Here is a 15,856-nt window from a genome sequence, read left to right on the forward strand (position 1 = left end):
CCATAATCTGCTGACATGTCTGTTCTTCCAGCTCCCAGTGGCTATTGTGAGTCTAAAGTGCAGCCTTATCAAAAGGATTTCTGGTTTCTGGGTACTGCCCACACTGCCTTGGTACTTGACCCCACCACTGTGATCTCTTTGAGTGCAGGCTGTGACATTTTCCCTGATTAACAATGCTACATCTCCACCTCCACCTCTTGACTTCCTTCTCTATTCCATTTAAAACAACAAAACCTTGGAACATTGAGCTGCCAGTCCTGACCCCTTGCAGACACGTCTCTGTAACGGCTGCTACATCATATTTCCAAGAACCAATCCAGGCTCTAAGTTCATCTGCCTTCCACACAACACTCTGACCAGCATCTGCCATCCTCTCAACTCTTCCACTGGCTACTCAGGTTCCCAGTCTGACTAATGCCCATTATGATTTTACCCCTTATGATTTTGTTTATCATTTCTAAAGTCACCGCTCAGCCACCCACACTCCAAGGAAAACAGTTTTTGTCTCTCTGGACTCTTTTAACTCAAGCCCTCCAGTCCTGGTTATTTCTTTATGAATCTTTTTCGTACTCTTCCTATCTTAATTATGTCTTTCAGTGCTCCGTTGACCTGTGTCGCCACTTTTATGGAACTGCAACTCCAGGACACAACCATTTGCCATAGTTTGGCTTAACAAACTGCAGAAACATAGAACGCTACAACACAGAAAACAGTCCATTCAGCCCTTCTATTCTGTGCCAACCACTATTTCACTAGTTCCACTGACCTGTTCCCATTCCAGAATCTCCACACCTCTCTCATCCATGTATCTATCCAATCTGTTTTTAAAACTCAAGATCGAGCCTGCATTCACCACATCAGATGGCAGCTCATTCCATTCTCCCACCACTCAGAGAGAACTTTCTCCTAATTTTCCCCCTAAACCTTTTCCCTTTCTGCTTAAAACTCTGACCTCCTGTATTTATCTCTCCTAATCTAAATGGAAAAAGCCTACTCTCATCCACTCTGTCTATACTTCTCATAATCTTGCAAACCTCTATCAAATCTCCCCTCATTCTTCTACGCTCCAAGGAATAAAATCCTAACCTGTTTAATATTTCCCTGTGACTCAACTCCTGAAGGCCCATCAACATCCTCATAAATCTTCTCTGCACTCTTTCAATCGTATTGATATCCTTCCTGTAGTCAGGTGTCCAGAACTGCTCACAATATTCCAAATTTAGTCTCTCCAGTGTCTTAAACAACATCCCAACTCCTGGACTCAATACTTTGATTTATAAAGGCTAAGATGCCAAAAGCTTTCTTCAGAAACCCTGTCCACCTGCGACGTCATTTTCAGGGAACGATCTATCTGTATTCCCAGATCTCTCTGCTCTTCCATACTCCTCAGTGCCCGACCATTTACCGTGTATGTCCTTCCTTGGTTTGCCCTCCAAAATGCATCACCACACACTTGTCTACATTAAACTCCATCTGCCATTTTTTGGCCCGTTCTCCCAGTTGGTCCAGATCCCTCTGCAAGCTTTGAAAATCTTCCTCACTGTCCACAACATCTCCTATCTTTGTGTCATCAGCAAATTTGATGATCCAATTCACCACATTATCATCCAGATCATTGATATAGACAACAAACAACAATGGTCCCAGCACCGATCCCTGAGGCACAGGTCTGAGAAGCAACCATCCACCACCACCCTCTGTCTTCTCCCACACAGCCAATTATTAATCCAGTTTACAACCTCTCCATCGATTCCTGGTGTCTTAACCTTTTGAACTAACTTCCCACGTGAGACTTAGTCAAATGCTTCACTAAGTTCCACGTAGACAACATCCACAGCCTTTCCTTCATCTACCTTCTTGGTAACCTCCTCAGAAAACTCTACAAGATTTGAAGATTTGTTAAACATGATATTCCACCCACAAAGCCACACTGACTATCCTTAATCAGCCTTTGGCTGTCCAAATACCCATATATCTGTCTCTCAGAGCCCCTTCCAATAATTTACCTACTACTGATGTCAGGTTCACTGGCCTATAATTACCTGGTTTATTTTTGGAGCCTTTTTTAAACAATGGGAAAACATGAACTACCCTCCAATCCTCTGGCACCTCAAGTGTGGCAAAGGACATTTTAAATATATCAGCCAGAGCCTGTAATTTCTACACTAGCCCCCCTCAAGGTAGCCTTTTCATGATTTTCATGCATTTTTTTATACTCCTCATTTTCTGCATGTTGCCTATACCTGCTATACGCCTCTCTTCATCCCAACTAGATCTCCAGTATTTTCTGCATGTTGCCTATACCTGCTATAAGCCTCTCTTCATCCCAACTAGGTCCCCAGTATTTTTCAAAAACCAAATGTGTTATTCCTGCTAACTTCTCCTTTAATCCTGACAGGAACATTTCCTCAAAATTCGCCTTTCTCCAATTTAGAATCCCAACATGAGGCCTAGGCCTAACCTTCTCCATAGTTAACTTGAAATTCATGACATTATGGTCACTGGTTCCAATATGTTCACTACACGTACATCTGTCACGTAACCTGTCTTATTCCCTAATAGGAGATCAAGTTCTATATCCTCTCTTGTTGGTACCATTGATTTACAAAACTTTCCTGAACACATTTGACAAACTCTAAGCCATCCAGCCCTTTCACAGTACGGGAGTCCCAGTCAATATTTGGGAAGTTAAAATTTTCTATTATCATAACTTTCTGCTCTTACATCGGTTTGCTATCTCTACTGATTTGGTCCTCTAATTCTCTCTGACTATTGGGCGATTTATAATACAACCCTATCAGTGTGGTCACACCTTTCCCGTTCCTCAACTCCACCCATATGGCCTCTGTAGACAAACCCTCCTGACTGTCCTGACTTTGCACAGCTGAGATATTTTCCCTGACGAGCACTGCCACACCTCCCCTTTCATCCCTCCTCCTCCATCACGACTTAAACAATGGAACATTAAGATGCCAGTCCTGCACCTCCTGCAATCAAGTCTCAGTAATATCAATAATCTCGTAATCCCATGTGTCAATCCATGCCCTAAGATCGTCAGCCTTTCTAACAATACTCCTCGCATTAAAATACATACACCTGAGAAAATTACTGTCACATACAGTCCTTTGATTTCTCTCTATACATGCAGTGCTCGTGTGACCTTTATCCTCCTCCTTCTCACTAACTGCTCTAATATTCTGGTTTCCCTCTCCCTGCAAATCTAGTTTAAACTCATCAGGGCAAGACTAACAAACCTACCCACAAGGATATTACTCCCCTTCTAGTTCAGATCCAATCCATCCTGTGGGTAGAGATCCCACCTTCCCTGGAACAGGGCCCAGTGATCTAGAAACTTGAAGCCCTCCCTCCTACCCCTTGTTTCCAGCTATGTATTAAGCTGCCTTATCCTCCTATTTCTAACCTCTGCAGTTCGTGGCACAGGAAGCAATCCTGGGATCACTACCCTGGAGGTTCCTTGACCTCTCATTTGTCACCATCAGGGAAAATACCGACTTCTCTGACAATCCACGTCCTACAAGAGGAGCATTCCACTACCCTGGGCTCCGTACCCACACTCTCCCTATCTATCCCATTCTTTCTGTCTCTACTGCACTATCACTCTCTGCCTACTATGCTCGTCGTGTGGCTCCTGGGGGAAACACCAAAACCAAAGAAAAAGCCTGCAGCCAATTTCAGGTTAAAATTTTGGAAACTTTCTCTCCAACTCCCTTGTGGCAATCGAGCAAATACAGAGGCTGCTCTGCAAGATGCAAACCATGACAAACATGGTACGTTTTGGATCTTGGGCAGTTCTTTTATGCCTCCACACTTTGCTCTTGCCATCACTCTGATACAGGTCAATCTTGGTCTCATCTGTCCACAAGACCTTTTTCCAGAATTCTGCAGACTCTTGGCAAACTGTAATGTGTCCATCCTGTTTCTGTGACTAACTATTACATCTTGCAGCACAGCCTCTGTATTTCTGTTCATGAAGACTTCTGTGGACAGCAGTCGTTGACACATCCACATCTGCCCATTAAAGAGTGTTTCTGATCTGTCTGACATGCTTTTGGGGATTTTCCTTCATTATGATGAGGATTCTTCCGTCAGCAGCAGTGGGAGTCTTCCTTGGAATACCAGACCCTTTGCGATTACTGACCTCATCAGTACGCTCTTTCTTCTTAATGATGTTCCAAACAGTTGATTTTGGTCATCCTCAGGTTTGGGCAATGTCTCTTACTGTTTTATTCTTATATTTCAGACTCATAATGGCTTTTTTAACTTTCATTTGCACCACTTTGATTCTCAAGTTGCAAAATGGCAACTGCAGACTCCAAAGGAGATAAAGCTTAAAAGCAAGCCCAGCTCTCTTAGACTTGCACCAATGAAGCAATTAAACCTACCCAATTTCTCACAAACAGCTGCGAAGCCAAATGTCCCAAACATTATGGTGCCCTGAAATGAGGGAAGTATGTGTAAAACGTGCTGTAATTTCTACATGGTCAAACCAAAATGTGTACAAGCAGAATGTACACTTCAATCACATGCAAATTGTTTGGTTACAAATTTAAAACTGTGGAGCAAGGGGAAAAATGTAGGGAAAAAAAAGTCTTTGTCCCAAACATTATGGAGAACACTGTAGGTGGGAGAGTAGAAGATAAGCTGAGAAATGATGGTGGAGAGGGCACAGGGCTGAAAGATAGCTCTCTGATAGGAGGGGGGAGGAAGCTGGAGGTGGAGGGAGAGAGATGAGGGAAAAGGAAGAGACTGGAAATTGGAGAAGGGAAAATTGATGCTGTCTGGTTGGAGATTGTCAAGACAGAGTACAAGGTGTTGTTCCTCCGATTTGTGGCAGTACATGAGGCCATGGACAGACATGTCAATGTGGCAATGGGGTGTGGAATTGGTGTTTGGCCACTGGGAGATCTTTGCTGTTGCAGAGGACAACAGCAAAGGACAACAGCAAGGAAACCTTTCAATCTGCATCCAATCTTCCCGATTTAGAGGAGGGCACAACAGGAGCACTGGATGCAATAGATGATCCCTGCAGATTCACATGTGAAGTGTTGCTTCACTTGGTAATTCTGTTTGGGGCCTTGAATGGTAATGAGGGAGGAAGTGTGGGCATATGAAGTATTTTTTAATCACAGGGATAGGTACTGAAGGGCAATTGGTGGGAAGGGATGATTGGACGAGGGAGCTGTGGAGGGAGCGATTCATATGGAAAACAAAAAGGAGGGGAGAGGAAGATGTGTCTGGGGACGGGATCATGTTGTAGGTGGTATAAATTACAGAGAATGATTTGGATGCGGAGACTGGTGGGTGGTAGAGAGGATAAGGGAAACTCTATCCTTGTTACACCCAGCTGCTCATCAGAAGAATGAGGCCAGAGAATAGTCACCTTACCATGAGATTACTTATTTACCTCTTCCTCCAATACAAGACAGTCTTCTAACTGACACCTGACAGTTTCCATTGAAGTTTGCAATGACAGGATGATCTAGCACAGAAGGAGAATGTTTAACCCATCATATCTTGGATCCCTAATTAATACTACAGTGAAACCCCTAGTATCCAGCACCTATGGGGATTAGAAGATGCCAGATAAGTGTATTTTCCAGTTGCTTGAGTCTTACTTTTGCCATGCCCAAGTAATACACTTGTGTTAAGAATAAACAGTTCAGAAGAGAAAAATACTATACTGTACTTACTGAACAAACTTCACTTGCATGAATATATAAACCTTGAAAGCATTTTCTTTATTTTCAGTCACATTCTTTGAAAGCATTTAACAGTCGCTGCCTCTCCACGGAGCCGCCCGAAAGATGAACAATAACGTTATAGATAATTAGCTCTCCCCTCCCCCAAGTTTACAGATAAAGCCTCTGACTGGGGTGATTCTTACTAAGTAGGGATAAGTAGGCTCTTTAAGAGAGTCACCCCAACGGCGAGCAACATCAACCAGCTCTTCCTCCTGGGCGACTCCCACTGCTGCCTCACAACTTTATTTAAACAGCTGCTACGTGCAAACCATGACCAAGACCGTCCACTGGCTGAATATTTGCTCCCATCTTCAGCAGAGGTTCATGTGTTACTTCAGAGAAGATTTACTTTTATTATTTTAAACTTGCATTTTTTTTAACTTATTTTATTCTTACTTATTTTAAATGTTTTTATTTATTTTCCTCAATATTTTTTGTTGGTTGCTTGAGGGTGCCAGTTGCATGAGTTCTGGATGCCAGGGGTTTTTCTGTACTTAATATTGTTCCAGGAAGCTTTCAAATGTTTCTACCTCAGTTCATCTGCTGACATGCTTCTCCATGTCTTTCTAGTCTCTAGATGAGTTTACTCCCTTGTCATCCTCGCATTTGCCAACCTCTGAACACGGCCACATTTCCTGCTGCAATATCCAAGCTTCAAAATGGTCCCTGACCTACATTGGTTCTGGTTCAGCAGCAGCTGAATTTTAAATGATCACTTACTGCATTCAACCATAGCTTTTTCCCCCTTCTTTCTTCTGTAACTTTACCAGCCTACTTCACAGCCCTGTGACCCTCTGAAATCTCCCGTCTTAAGCAGCCCTTCCTTCAGCATCTTGGCCCTTAACCCCCAACTTAGATTTAATTCCTTCTGTTTACATGTGTATTTCTGCCTCTCGACAATGAATGGTATGAGCCAAGGGGATATTGAGGAATAGAGGATTCCCTGAAGGTGGCAGCACCGGTGGATAAAATGCTGAATAAAGTATATAAGATTCTTACCTCCGTTAGGTAAAGCACAGAATATAAAAGCAGGGAGGTTATGGTACCACTGGCATTGAAGTGGTTGATATCAGTGAACTCTTCTCCATGGCCTTGGTATGCAAGACTAGAGGCCATAGGTTTACAGTGAGGTCTAAGAGTTTTGAAGGGGATTAGATGATTTTTTTTTTACCTAAGGATGTTTGGAATCTGGAACTGAGGAGGTGGGTGAGGTCAGAGGCTCTCAGTAAGGAGAATCTGGATCAGCACTTGAATGAACAAGGCACACAATCCAAGTGCTGATAGATGGGGTTAAATATGGATAGGCCAGCCAGGTTGTGCACTGGATGACTAAAAGTACTTCATAAGATCTACCCTTCTGCCCAAACTGTGGGTCAATGTCAAATTTTGTCTGGTATCATTTTGAAAAGATGCTTTGTATGATTCATCGAGCCAAGGCTTTCTATTCTTGGTGTTTGATACCATTCCTGGGCCCACTGGCTGCAGTTGGAATTGGACACTTATGCACAGCCATGTACCGTTCAATTTACAATGAAAGGCTTTCCTTTTTTCTTTGTGCTGCAGCTTCTGAGATACAAATGATGACCATTCCTCAGACTCAATACGTCATTACAGAGGCCCCTGTGGGCACAGTGAACAGCACCCAGGTGAAGGCAGTGACTCAGGTAAGTGCCTGTAAATGTTATCTTCAGCGTATTACACGTGACCGAGTATTGACATCTTTTCAGTGCCTTGGCTAAATTATATTAGTGCTTCTAGAACTTTCCATTAATGTCTGTAATCATGGAATTACAGAAGGAGAGCTCTTTGGTTGGCTTGCCCAGTTAATTGCCTGACAGTGCTCTGCCCCCACTGCTCCATTTTTGAAGATTTTTTTCTCCTTATCGATATTCTGTATTTTTCCAACTGCAGGCAGTGGATTTTTTTCGCGGGGGGGGGGGTGGGTCACAAAACTGCCAGTCACTTTCACCTGTGCTGAATGACCATGAGTCATCAAATCTCCCCTTCAGAACCTCTGACGAAGAACAATGACAGCTTCTCCACTCTCTCCATGTAACCTGGTCACTGATAGCATCTTAATCTTTTCTGTATCGTCACAGAAACATTGATTAATGTTGTGCCCAGAACTCCATAGAATCTTCCAGTAGATGCTAACTAATGTTTCATCATTTTACAATGATTGGTTGGGCTTAGTGCTAATTATTGTGGCACTCCAGATGTTGATTTGTTTCCAACCGTAAGCTTTTTTAGCACAGTGTGCCACTCATCAATTTCTCCTCATCTTACTATTGAATGCCCTACCTCTTACTCTGAGACTGTAACCCTTTTTCTTGACTCCTTAGCCAAGAAAACCTTCTCCAGCATCAAATTTGATAGTTCCAGCAAGAATGTTGCTGGACTTGAGAGAGTACATAGCTTGTCTATTCATTCAAATCCACATGGCAAATTCATTGTCTCTAGAATGGGTGCAGTGAATGTGGTTTCACCAAGGCCTTTGTGACTGCAGAGAGGCATCTTTCCTCCTGTACTCAGATCCTCTCGTAATGAAGGTCTTCCTAATTTCCTGTTGAACTCTGCTTTTCTATTTTGTGCACTTGCACATTTTCTGCCATGTTCTGACCCACTCACTCAGCTTGTCTCCAATCTCTAGAAACTTCCTCGTCACAACTCGTGATGCCACCTCGTTTTGTGTAACCAGTAAACTTGCAACTGTTTGACAATATAGTTCATGAATAGCTGGAGTCCAAGCATGGGTTAGTGTGGTACCCCACTGCCTGCCAAGATGAGAAGGATCCATTTGTTCTCACTCTGCTTTCTCTGTTCGTCAGTTCCGTACATCACCTCCTGATACCTTGAAGAAGGGCTCAGTAATACGGTACATCTTTACCTTCGGAGGACTCTGCAAGACTTGCTGAGTTCTTCCAGCATTTCTGTGTTGTGACATCATCTCCAATTCTCTGATCTCTTGTCTTAATGAACTTCCTGTGTTGAATTTTATCACAGCCTAAAACTCTAAATATCCCAAATCCTCTTGTGAAATATGATTTTTGTTTCATAAATCTACACTGACTTTTCTCAATCTCTTCCTATTTTTAATGTTTATCCTTCCAAAATGCAACACCTCAATCGGCCATTTTCACAGCTGCTCTAGATCCCTCTGCAAGCTTTGAAAACTTCTTCGCTGTCCACAATGCCTTCAATTCAATTTTAGTGTCATCTGCAAACATGCTGATCCACTCTACCACATTATCCAGATCATTGATATAGATGACAAACAACAATGATCCCAGCACTGATCCCTGAGGCTCACCATTAGTAATAAATGCCACTTCATTCAAACCCTTCACTCTAAGATTGTTAAAATCACCCATCACCTCAATCTTATTATTTTTGCACCTTATAGAATCTGCCCCATAACTGCTCTTCAATCTATTACTACTGGGGAGTTAATAACGTAAACCCAGTAGGGTAATTACCCCCTTCCTGTTCCTGACTCCCACCCACACTGACTCAGTAGATAATCCCTCCACGACTTCCCCATTTTCTGTAGCTGTGTTGGTATTCCTGATCAGCAATGACACTCCTCCACTTCTTTTACCACCCTCCCTAACCTTATTAAAACATCTAAAGCCTGGCACGTTCAGCAGCCATTCCTGCCCCCGAGACAGCCAAGTCTCTGTAATGGCCGCAACATCATAGTTGGACATATTGACCCACACGCTGAGTTCATCTATTCGATTTCTAATACTCCTCACATTGTCCACGCATTTTAACCCATACAACTGACTGCATTGATGCTCCATCCACTGCCTGTCCTTCCTCACAGTCTCACTACATGTAGCATCGACCATTTCACCAACTGCTCCACTATCTGACCCAACACCCTGTCTCGCCAATTCAAACCCTCCCCAACAGCTCTATCAAACCTGCCCCCCAGGATAGTGGTCCCTTTCCAGGTCAGGTGTAACCTGTCCCTTTTTGTACAGGCCACACCCTCTCCAGACAAGATCCCAATGATCCACAAACCCGAACTCCTTTCCCCTGCACCAACTCCTCAGCCACACATTCATCTGCCACAACATCCTATTCACGCCCTCACTTGCACATCACAGAGGCAACAATCCAGCAATGACCACCCTTGAGGCTTTGCTCTTTAGCTTCCTTCCTAACTCCCTATATTCTCTCTCAGGGCCTGATTCCTTTTCCTATCTATGTCATTGGTACCAGCATGTAACATGGCATCTGGCTGATCACCCTCTATTTCAAGAATTCAAAGACATATCTGACCCTGGCACTTGGGAACTAATATATCATCCGAGAGTCTCGATCCCTTCCACAGAATCTCCTGTCGACTCTCCTCCCCAATGATCCCCACTCCCTGTTGCTCTCCTCCTTTTTTCCCTTCCTCTCTGAGCTACAGCCAGACTCTGGCAGAGACTTGGCTGCTGCAGCTTTTCCCTGATAGTTCATTCATCCCCAGCAGTATCCAAAACGGTATACTATACTAACTTTTGAGGTGAATGGTCAGAAGGGTACCCTGTACTGACTGCTCTCTCCTGACAGTTACCGAGGTACCTGCTTCCTGCCTCCTTGGGCTGACTGTCTCCCTATAACTTGTCTATCACCCCCTTTGCCTCCTGAATGATCTGGAGTTCATCCCGCTCCAGCTCCCTAACTTGATCTGTGCAGAACTGCAACTGGATGCACTTTTCACACAAGTGAGGGACACTTGTGCAGTCTCCAAATATCCTACATTCTGCAATTGGAGCATACCACTGCCTGACTGCCATTTTTACTGCTCAGACTGCAATAAGACTTTACCTCAACTTACCCACTCTTACTCTTGCACACAATACTCCAAATTTGGCCTCACCAATGTCTTGTACAACTTTACTATAACATCCCAACTCCTGGACTCAATAAAATCACACAGATTTGGAGAAACTCAGCAAGTCAAGCAGTGTCCTTTATATAGCAACAGTAAAATTACATAACCAATATTTCAGGATTGAGCTCCTCATCAAAGTATGGGGAAATGTCAATCAGCGTCCAAACAATAAAATAGAGGGGGGGGGGGGGTATGCAGCAAGTGATAGGTGGAGAAGGGAGGGAGAGGACAGCAACATTCAAAGGGAGGAGAAGGGAAGGGGGTAAGGGAAGGATGGAGGAAGAAGAAGAGAGCAGGTTAGCAGAAACCAGAAAAGTCGATGTTAATGCCATCTGGCTGGAGCGCCTAGACAGAAAATCAGGTGTTGTTCCTCCAATTTGTGGGTGGGTCTCGGTGGGACAGCACATACGGCCATGGACAGGTGTGTAAGTGCGACACAGAACTGAATTGGTTGGCTACTGGGAGGACTCTGTTACTGTAGCAGACGGAGTGATCTCCCAATCTATGCCCGAAGTAGAGAAGGCCGCATTTACTATATAAAGTTCACTGCTTGACCTGCTGAGTTTCTCTACCTTTGTATTTACTTCAAAATCTGCAGATTTTTGTGTTTTACTTCCTATATTCAATTCTTTGATTTATGAAGGCCAATATGTCAAAAGCTCTCTTTATAACCCTATCCACCTGTGATTCCACTTTCAGGAAATTATGTATCTGTATTCCCAGATCCATCTGTTCTACCCAACTCCTTAGTGCCCGACCATTTACCGTGTATGCCCTTTCTTAGTTTGTCCTTCCAAAATGCAACACACATCAACATTAAATTTCAATGGCCATTTTTCAGCCCATTTTTCCAGCTGGTTCAGTTCCTTCTGCAAACATTGAAAACCTTCTTCGCTGTTCACCGCACCTCCAATCTGTAAACTTGCTGATCTGATTTACCACTTAATCATCCAGATCATTGATGTAGATGACAAACATCAATGGTCCCAGTACCGATCCCTGAGGAACACCACTTGTCACAGGCCTCCAGTCTGTGAATCAATCATCCACCATTACTCTCTGGCTTCTCCCAACCAGCCACTGTCGAATCCAGTTCATAACTTCTCCATGGATACCTAGTGTCTGAACCTTCCTGACAACCTCCCATGCGGGACATTGCAAAAGGCCTTTCTAAAATCCATGTAGACAACATCCATGGCCTTTTCTTCGTAAACTTTCCTGGTAACCTCCTTGAAAATTTCTATAAGATTGGTTAGACACGACCTACCATGCACAAGGCCATGTTGACTATCCCTAATCAGTCCCTGGCTATCTAAATAATTGTATATCTGATCTTTTAGAACACCCTCCAGTAATTTACCTACTACTGACGTCAGGCTCACTGGACTATCATTTCCAGGGTTACTTTTGGAGCCTTGTTTAAACAATGGAACAACGTGAGCTACTCTCCAATCCTATGGCATCACTCCTATGGCATCACACCCATGGCTAAGGACATTTTAAAAATTTCTGCCAGAGCTCCTGTAATTTCTACACTCACCCCCCTCAAGGTCTGAGAAAATAACTTGTCAGTTCCTGGGGATTTATCCACCTTTATTTGCTTTAAGACAACAAACACTTCCTCCTCTTTAATTTGTATAGGTTCCATGACCTCACTGTTTGTTTTCCTTACTTCCCACGGCTCTCTGTCCATTTCCTGAGTGAATAGTGATGAAAAAAATACATTTATGATCTTCCCCATCTCTTTTGGCTCCATACGAAGCCGACCACTGATCTTCAAGGGGACCAATATTGTCCCTTACTTTACTCTTAATATTACCTGTAGAAACCCTTAGAATCTCCCCTCACATTGTCTGCCAAAGGAACCTCATGTCCTCTTTTATCTTCCTGATTTATTTCTTGAAGTTTTTCTTGCATTTTTTATACTCAAGTATCTCATTTGCTCCATGTTGCCTATACCTGTTATACACCTCTCTTCTTCTCAAAAACCAAGATTCCTTATACCTGCTAACTTTACGTTTAATCCTGGCAGGGACATTTCTTCAAATTGGCCTTTCTCTAATTTAGAATCTCAACCCAAGGCCCAGACCTATCATCCATAATTAACTTGAAACTAATGGCAACTTGATTACTGGACCCAAAATGTTCCCCTCCACATACTTCTGTCACCTGTCCAGTCTGATTCCCTAATAGGAGATCCAGTATTCCTCTCTCTCTAGTTTGGTATCTTTATATATTGATTTAGAAAACTTTCCTGAATACATTTGACCAACTCCAAACCATCTAGCCTTTTTACAGTAAGGGAGTCCCAGTCAATATATGGAAGGATACAGTCTCCTACTATCACAACTTTATGTTTCCTGCAGCTGTCTGCTATCTCTCTCTCCTCCAATTCTCATTGACTATTGGGTGGTCTATAATACAACCCCATGAGTGTGGTCGTACCTTTCTCATTCCTCAACTCCACCCATGTAGCCTCAGTAGACAAGCCCTCTGGTCTGTTCTCCCTGAGCACTGCTGTGATATCTTCACTGATGAGCAATGCCACTCCTCCCCCATTTCCATCGTGTCTAAAGCAACGGAAACCCAGAACATTGAGCTGCCCCTCCAGGAACCAAGTTTCAGTAATGGCCACAATGTCATAATTCCACATGCCAATCCACGCTCTAAACTCGTCTGCCTTTCCAACAAAACTCCTTACGTTGGAATAGATGGACCTGAGAACATTTCCACCACATTCAACCGGTTCACTTCTAATGATGCTTGCAATTTTCACGTCTTCTTTTCCCTCCTCCACTCTTTTACTTGCTCTGGCCCTCTGATTCCCATCCCCCTGCAAATCTAATTTAACCCCACCGGAGCGACACTAGCAAACCTTCACACAAGGATATTAGTCCCCTCCAGTTCAGATACAAACCGTCCCATCGGAACAGGCCTCACCTTCCCTGGAAGAGAGCCCAATGATCCAGAAATCTGAAGCCCTCCCTTCTGCACCATCTCTTTAGCTATGTATTAAGCTGCTATTTCTAACCTCACCAGCATGTGGTACAGGTAGCAATCCTGGAGGTCCTGTCCTTCAACCTAGCGCCTAACTCCCTGAACTCTCCTCGCAGGACCTCCTCACCCTTCCTACCCATGTCATTGGTCCCTCCATGACATCTGGCTGCTCACCCTCCCGCCTGAGAATGCCATGAACTCGATCTGAGCTATCTCAGACCCTGGCACCATCCAGGAAACGCTATCTCTTCCACAGAACCTCTTATGTGTCCCTCTAACTATGGAATCTCCTGTCACTTCAGCTCACCTCTCCTCCCTTCCCTTCTTAGCCACAGGACAGAGACCTGATCGCCGTAACTTGTTCCTGCAAGGACATCCCCACCCCAACAGTATCCAACATTGTACCCTTGTTATTGAGAGAACGGCCACAGGGCTGCCCTGCCCTTATCTTTTTCCTGTTTTCTTGTTCTGTTATACCAGCTCTGCTAACAATTAAATCTGGGCAAACGGTTTGGGAAATGTGTGTGGTTTGGGGCACAGTTATTGGTGAACACTCTATTGGGGGTTGGCCTACCTAATATGTAGTAGGAGGAGATTTTGTTTCACACAGGACTGGATGTGGCAACAGCATGTCAAGTCCACAGTCTTTCATCTCTGTTTCTTTCCCTTCAGACTCATTATGTGATCTCAGAAGGACAGTCTGAGATGGACTTGAAGCAGAACTCAAGACTTGATGTGCCTCAGACACAGACAGACACCTCCCTACAACAGCAGAATGCGCAATTCATCATTACCTCGACAGCGAATGGGAATGGAACTACAGAGGTGCCGATCACAAAGCCCTAGCCGTGATTTGCTGGACACTGTACCTACCTAAATTCATCCCAGCTCCACCGGGAGTGGAGTTGCAACTTGTGGCATGCATTTTATAAAAGGAAAGCAAGAGAGCAGAGACTTAGGTTTACAGCTTTTCCCTCCCACATCTCCCCTTTCCCCATCACCTTCCTCGACATGGAATCGAGAGATTGGAGTTGCTAATGAGAGATTGAGCTGATTATGACATTGTGTAGGAATTGGACCCTGCTTTCAGAGAAATTATTGAAGTCACTGTACACTGATAAACTGACTAGCTCTGTTCACAAACCCTCACAACCAATCATTCTTGCCTTTTGACCAAGGGATCTGCGTGTCGACAACCCACCAAGAGAGACTGCACCCAGATGATGACCTCTGATGTAATCCAGGTGTTTAAAGCTGAAGACAATGGTGTTATTGATCAGAAGTCCAGTGGAGCTGCAGCCAGTGAGCTGGATTCAGAGTGTGAAAGCACTGAGTGACGACAGTTAGGACGAGTTTGTAACAGGCGAATCAATAGGAACCATCATTGCTGAACTTGTGCTGTTTCTCATGCCGAGACAGGGGTCTCCCTCTGTTGGACATGTTCCTTTTTAGGTCCATTGCCTAGGATTGGATTGGGATGAGTGCACTCTGGTCAGCTTGAAACTGAGGCAAACATAGCAAGCACAGACACAGACCAGCGCATGCTAGGGCCTAGAGATGTATTCTCTCCACCCGTTCTCAACAGACCAAGATGGAAAAGTTTTAATGAATGAGATTTTAATGCTTTATTATTTAAAAGTTTATGTTAATTGCAAACTTTTGTGATTATATAATTAGATAATCTCTGTTCTAAACAAGTGTATAAATGTGGACTCTGTGTCTCTGCTCTTCTCTCCAGCATGTATCCTCCAACAACCCTATGTGTGGAGAGCCAGGATACTGTGGAGAGGGGCAGGGCCACCGACTCAAAGCCTGGGCTCCTTAAACGGCAATGATTTGAAATATAACTTCAAACTGCAGAATACTCCTGGCTGTCTCCTGCTTTTTTGTTTTGCTTTTCTGATACTATGAACTCTGGGAGATGCTTTGGGGCTCTTTTGGTGAGAATATTACAGAAAGGGGCAGGAACTGCAGTACCAAAGTAAGACGCAAAAGTCTGCAGACACCGTGGTTGAGGTAAAAATGCAATGCTGGAGAAACCCAGCTGGTCAGACAATGAGATTTATAGAGCAAAGATAAGGATACATAATCAACGTTTTCATCAAGGTATGAAAAAATGTAGACGTGACACTGACCGGGGTTCGAATCCTGTGCTGTCTGTAAGGAGTTTGTACGTTCTCCCTGTATCTGCGTGGTTTCCCTGAGGACT

At 43.9% G+C, this 15,856-nt stretch overlaps 1 protein-coding gene across 10 annotated transcripts in view; it reads left to right on the forward strand.

Moving 5' to 3' along the window:
- Positions 1-15,511, forward strand: part of prdm10 (PR domain containing 10) — a 385,295-nt gene extending 369,784 nt beyond the window's left edge. For all 10 annotated transcript variants that reach the window (XM_069894370.1, XM_069894369.1, XM_069894366.1 and 7 more), the window contains 2 exons: positions 7,326-7,426; positions 14,320-15,511. In XM_069894370.1, coding sequence (XP_069750471.1) covers positions 7,326-7,426; positions 14,320-14,493 — 275 coding nt within the window. In that variant the 3' untranslated portion in view covers positions 14,494-15,511. The remainder of the gene's footprint in view (positions 1-7,325; positions 7,427-14,319) is intronic.
- Positions 15,512-15,856: the final 345 nt, after the last annotated feature.

This window comes from Narcine bancroftii, chromosome 8, assembly GCF_036971445.1.
Source record: "Narcine bancroftii isolate sNarBan1 chromosome 8, sNarBan1.hap1, whole genome shotgun sequence".
Lineage (NCBI taxonomy): Eukaryota > Metazoa > Chordata > Chondrichthyes > Torpediniformes > Narcinidae > Narcine > Narcine bancroftii.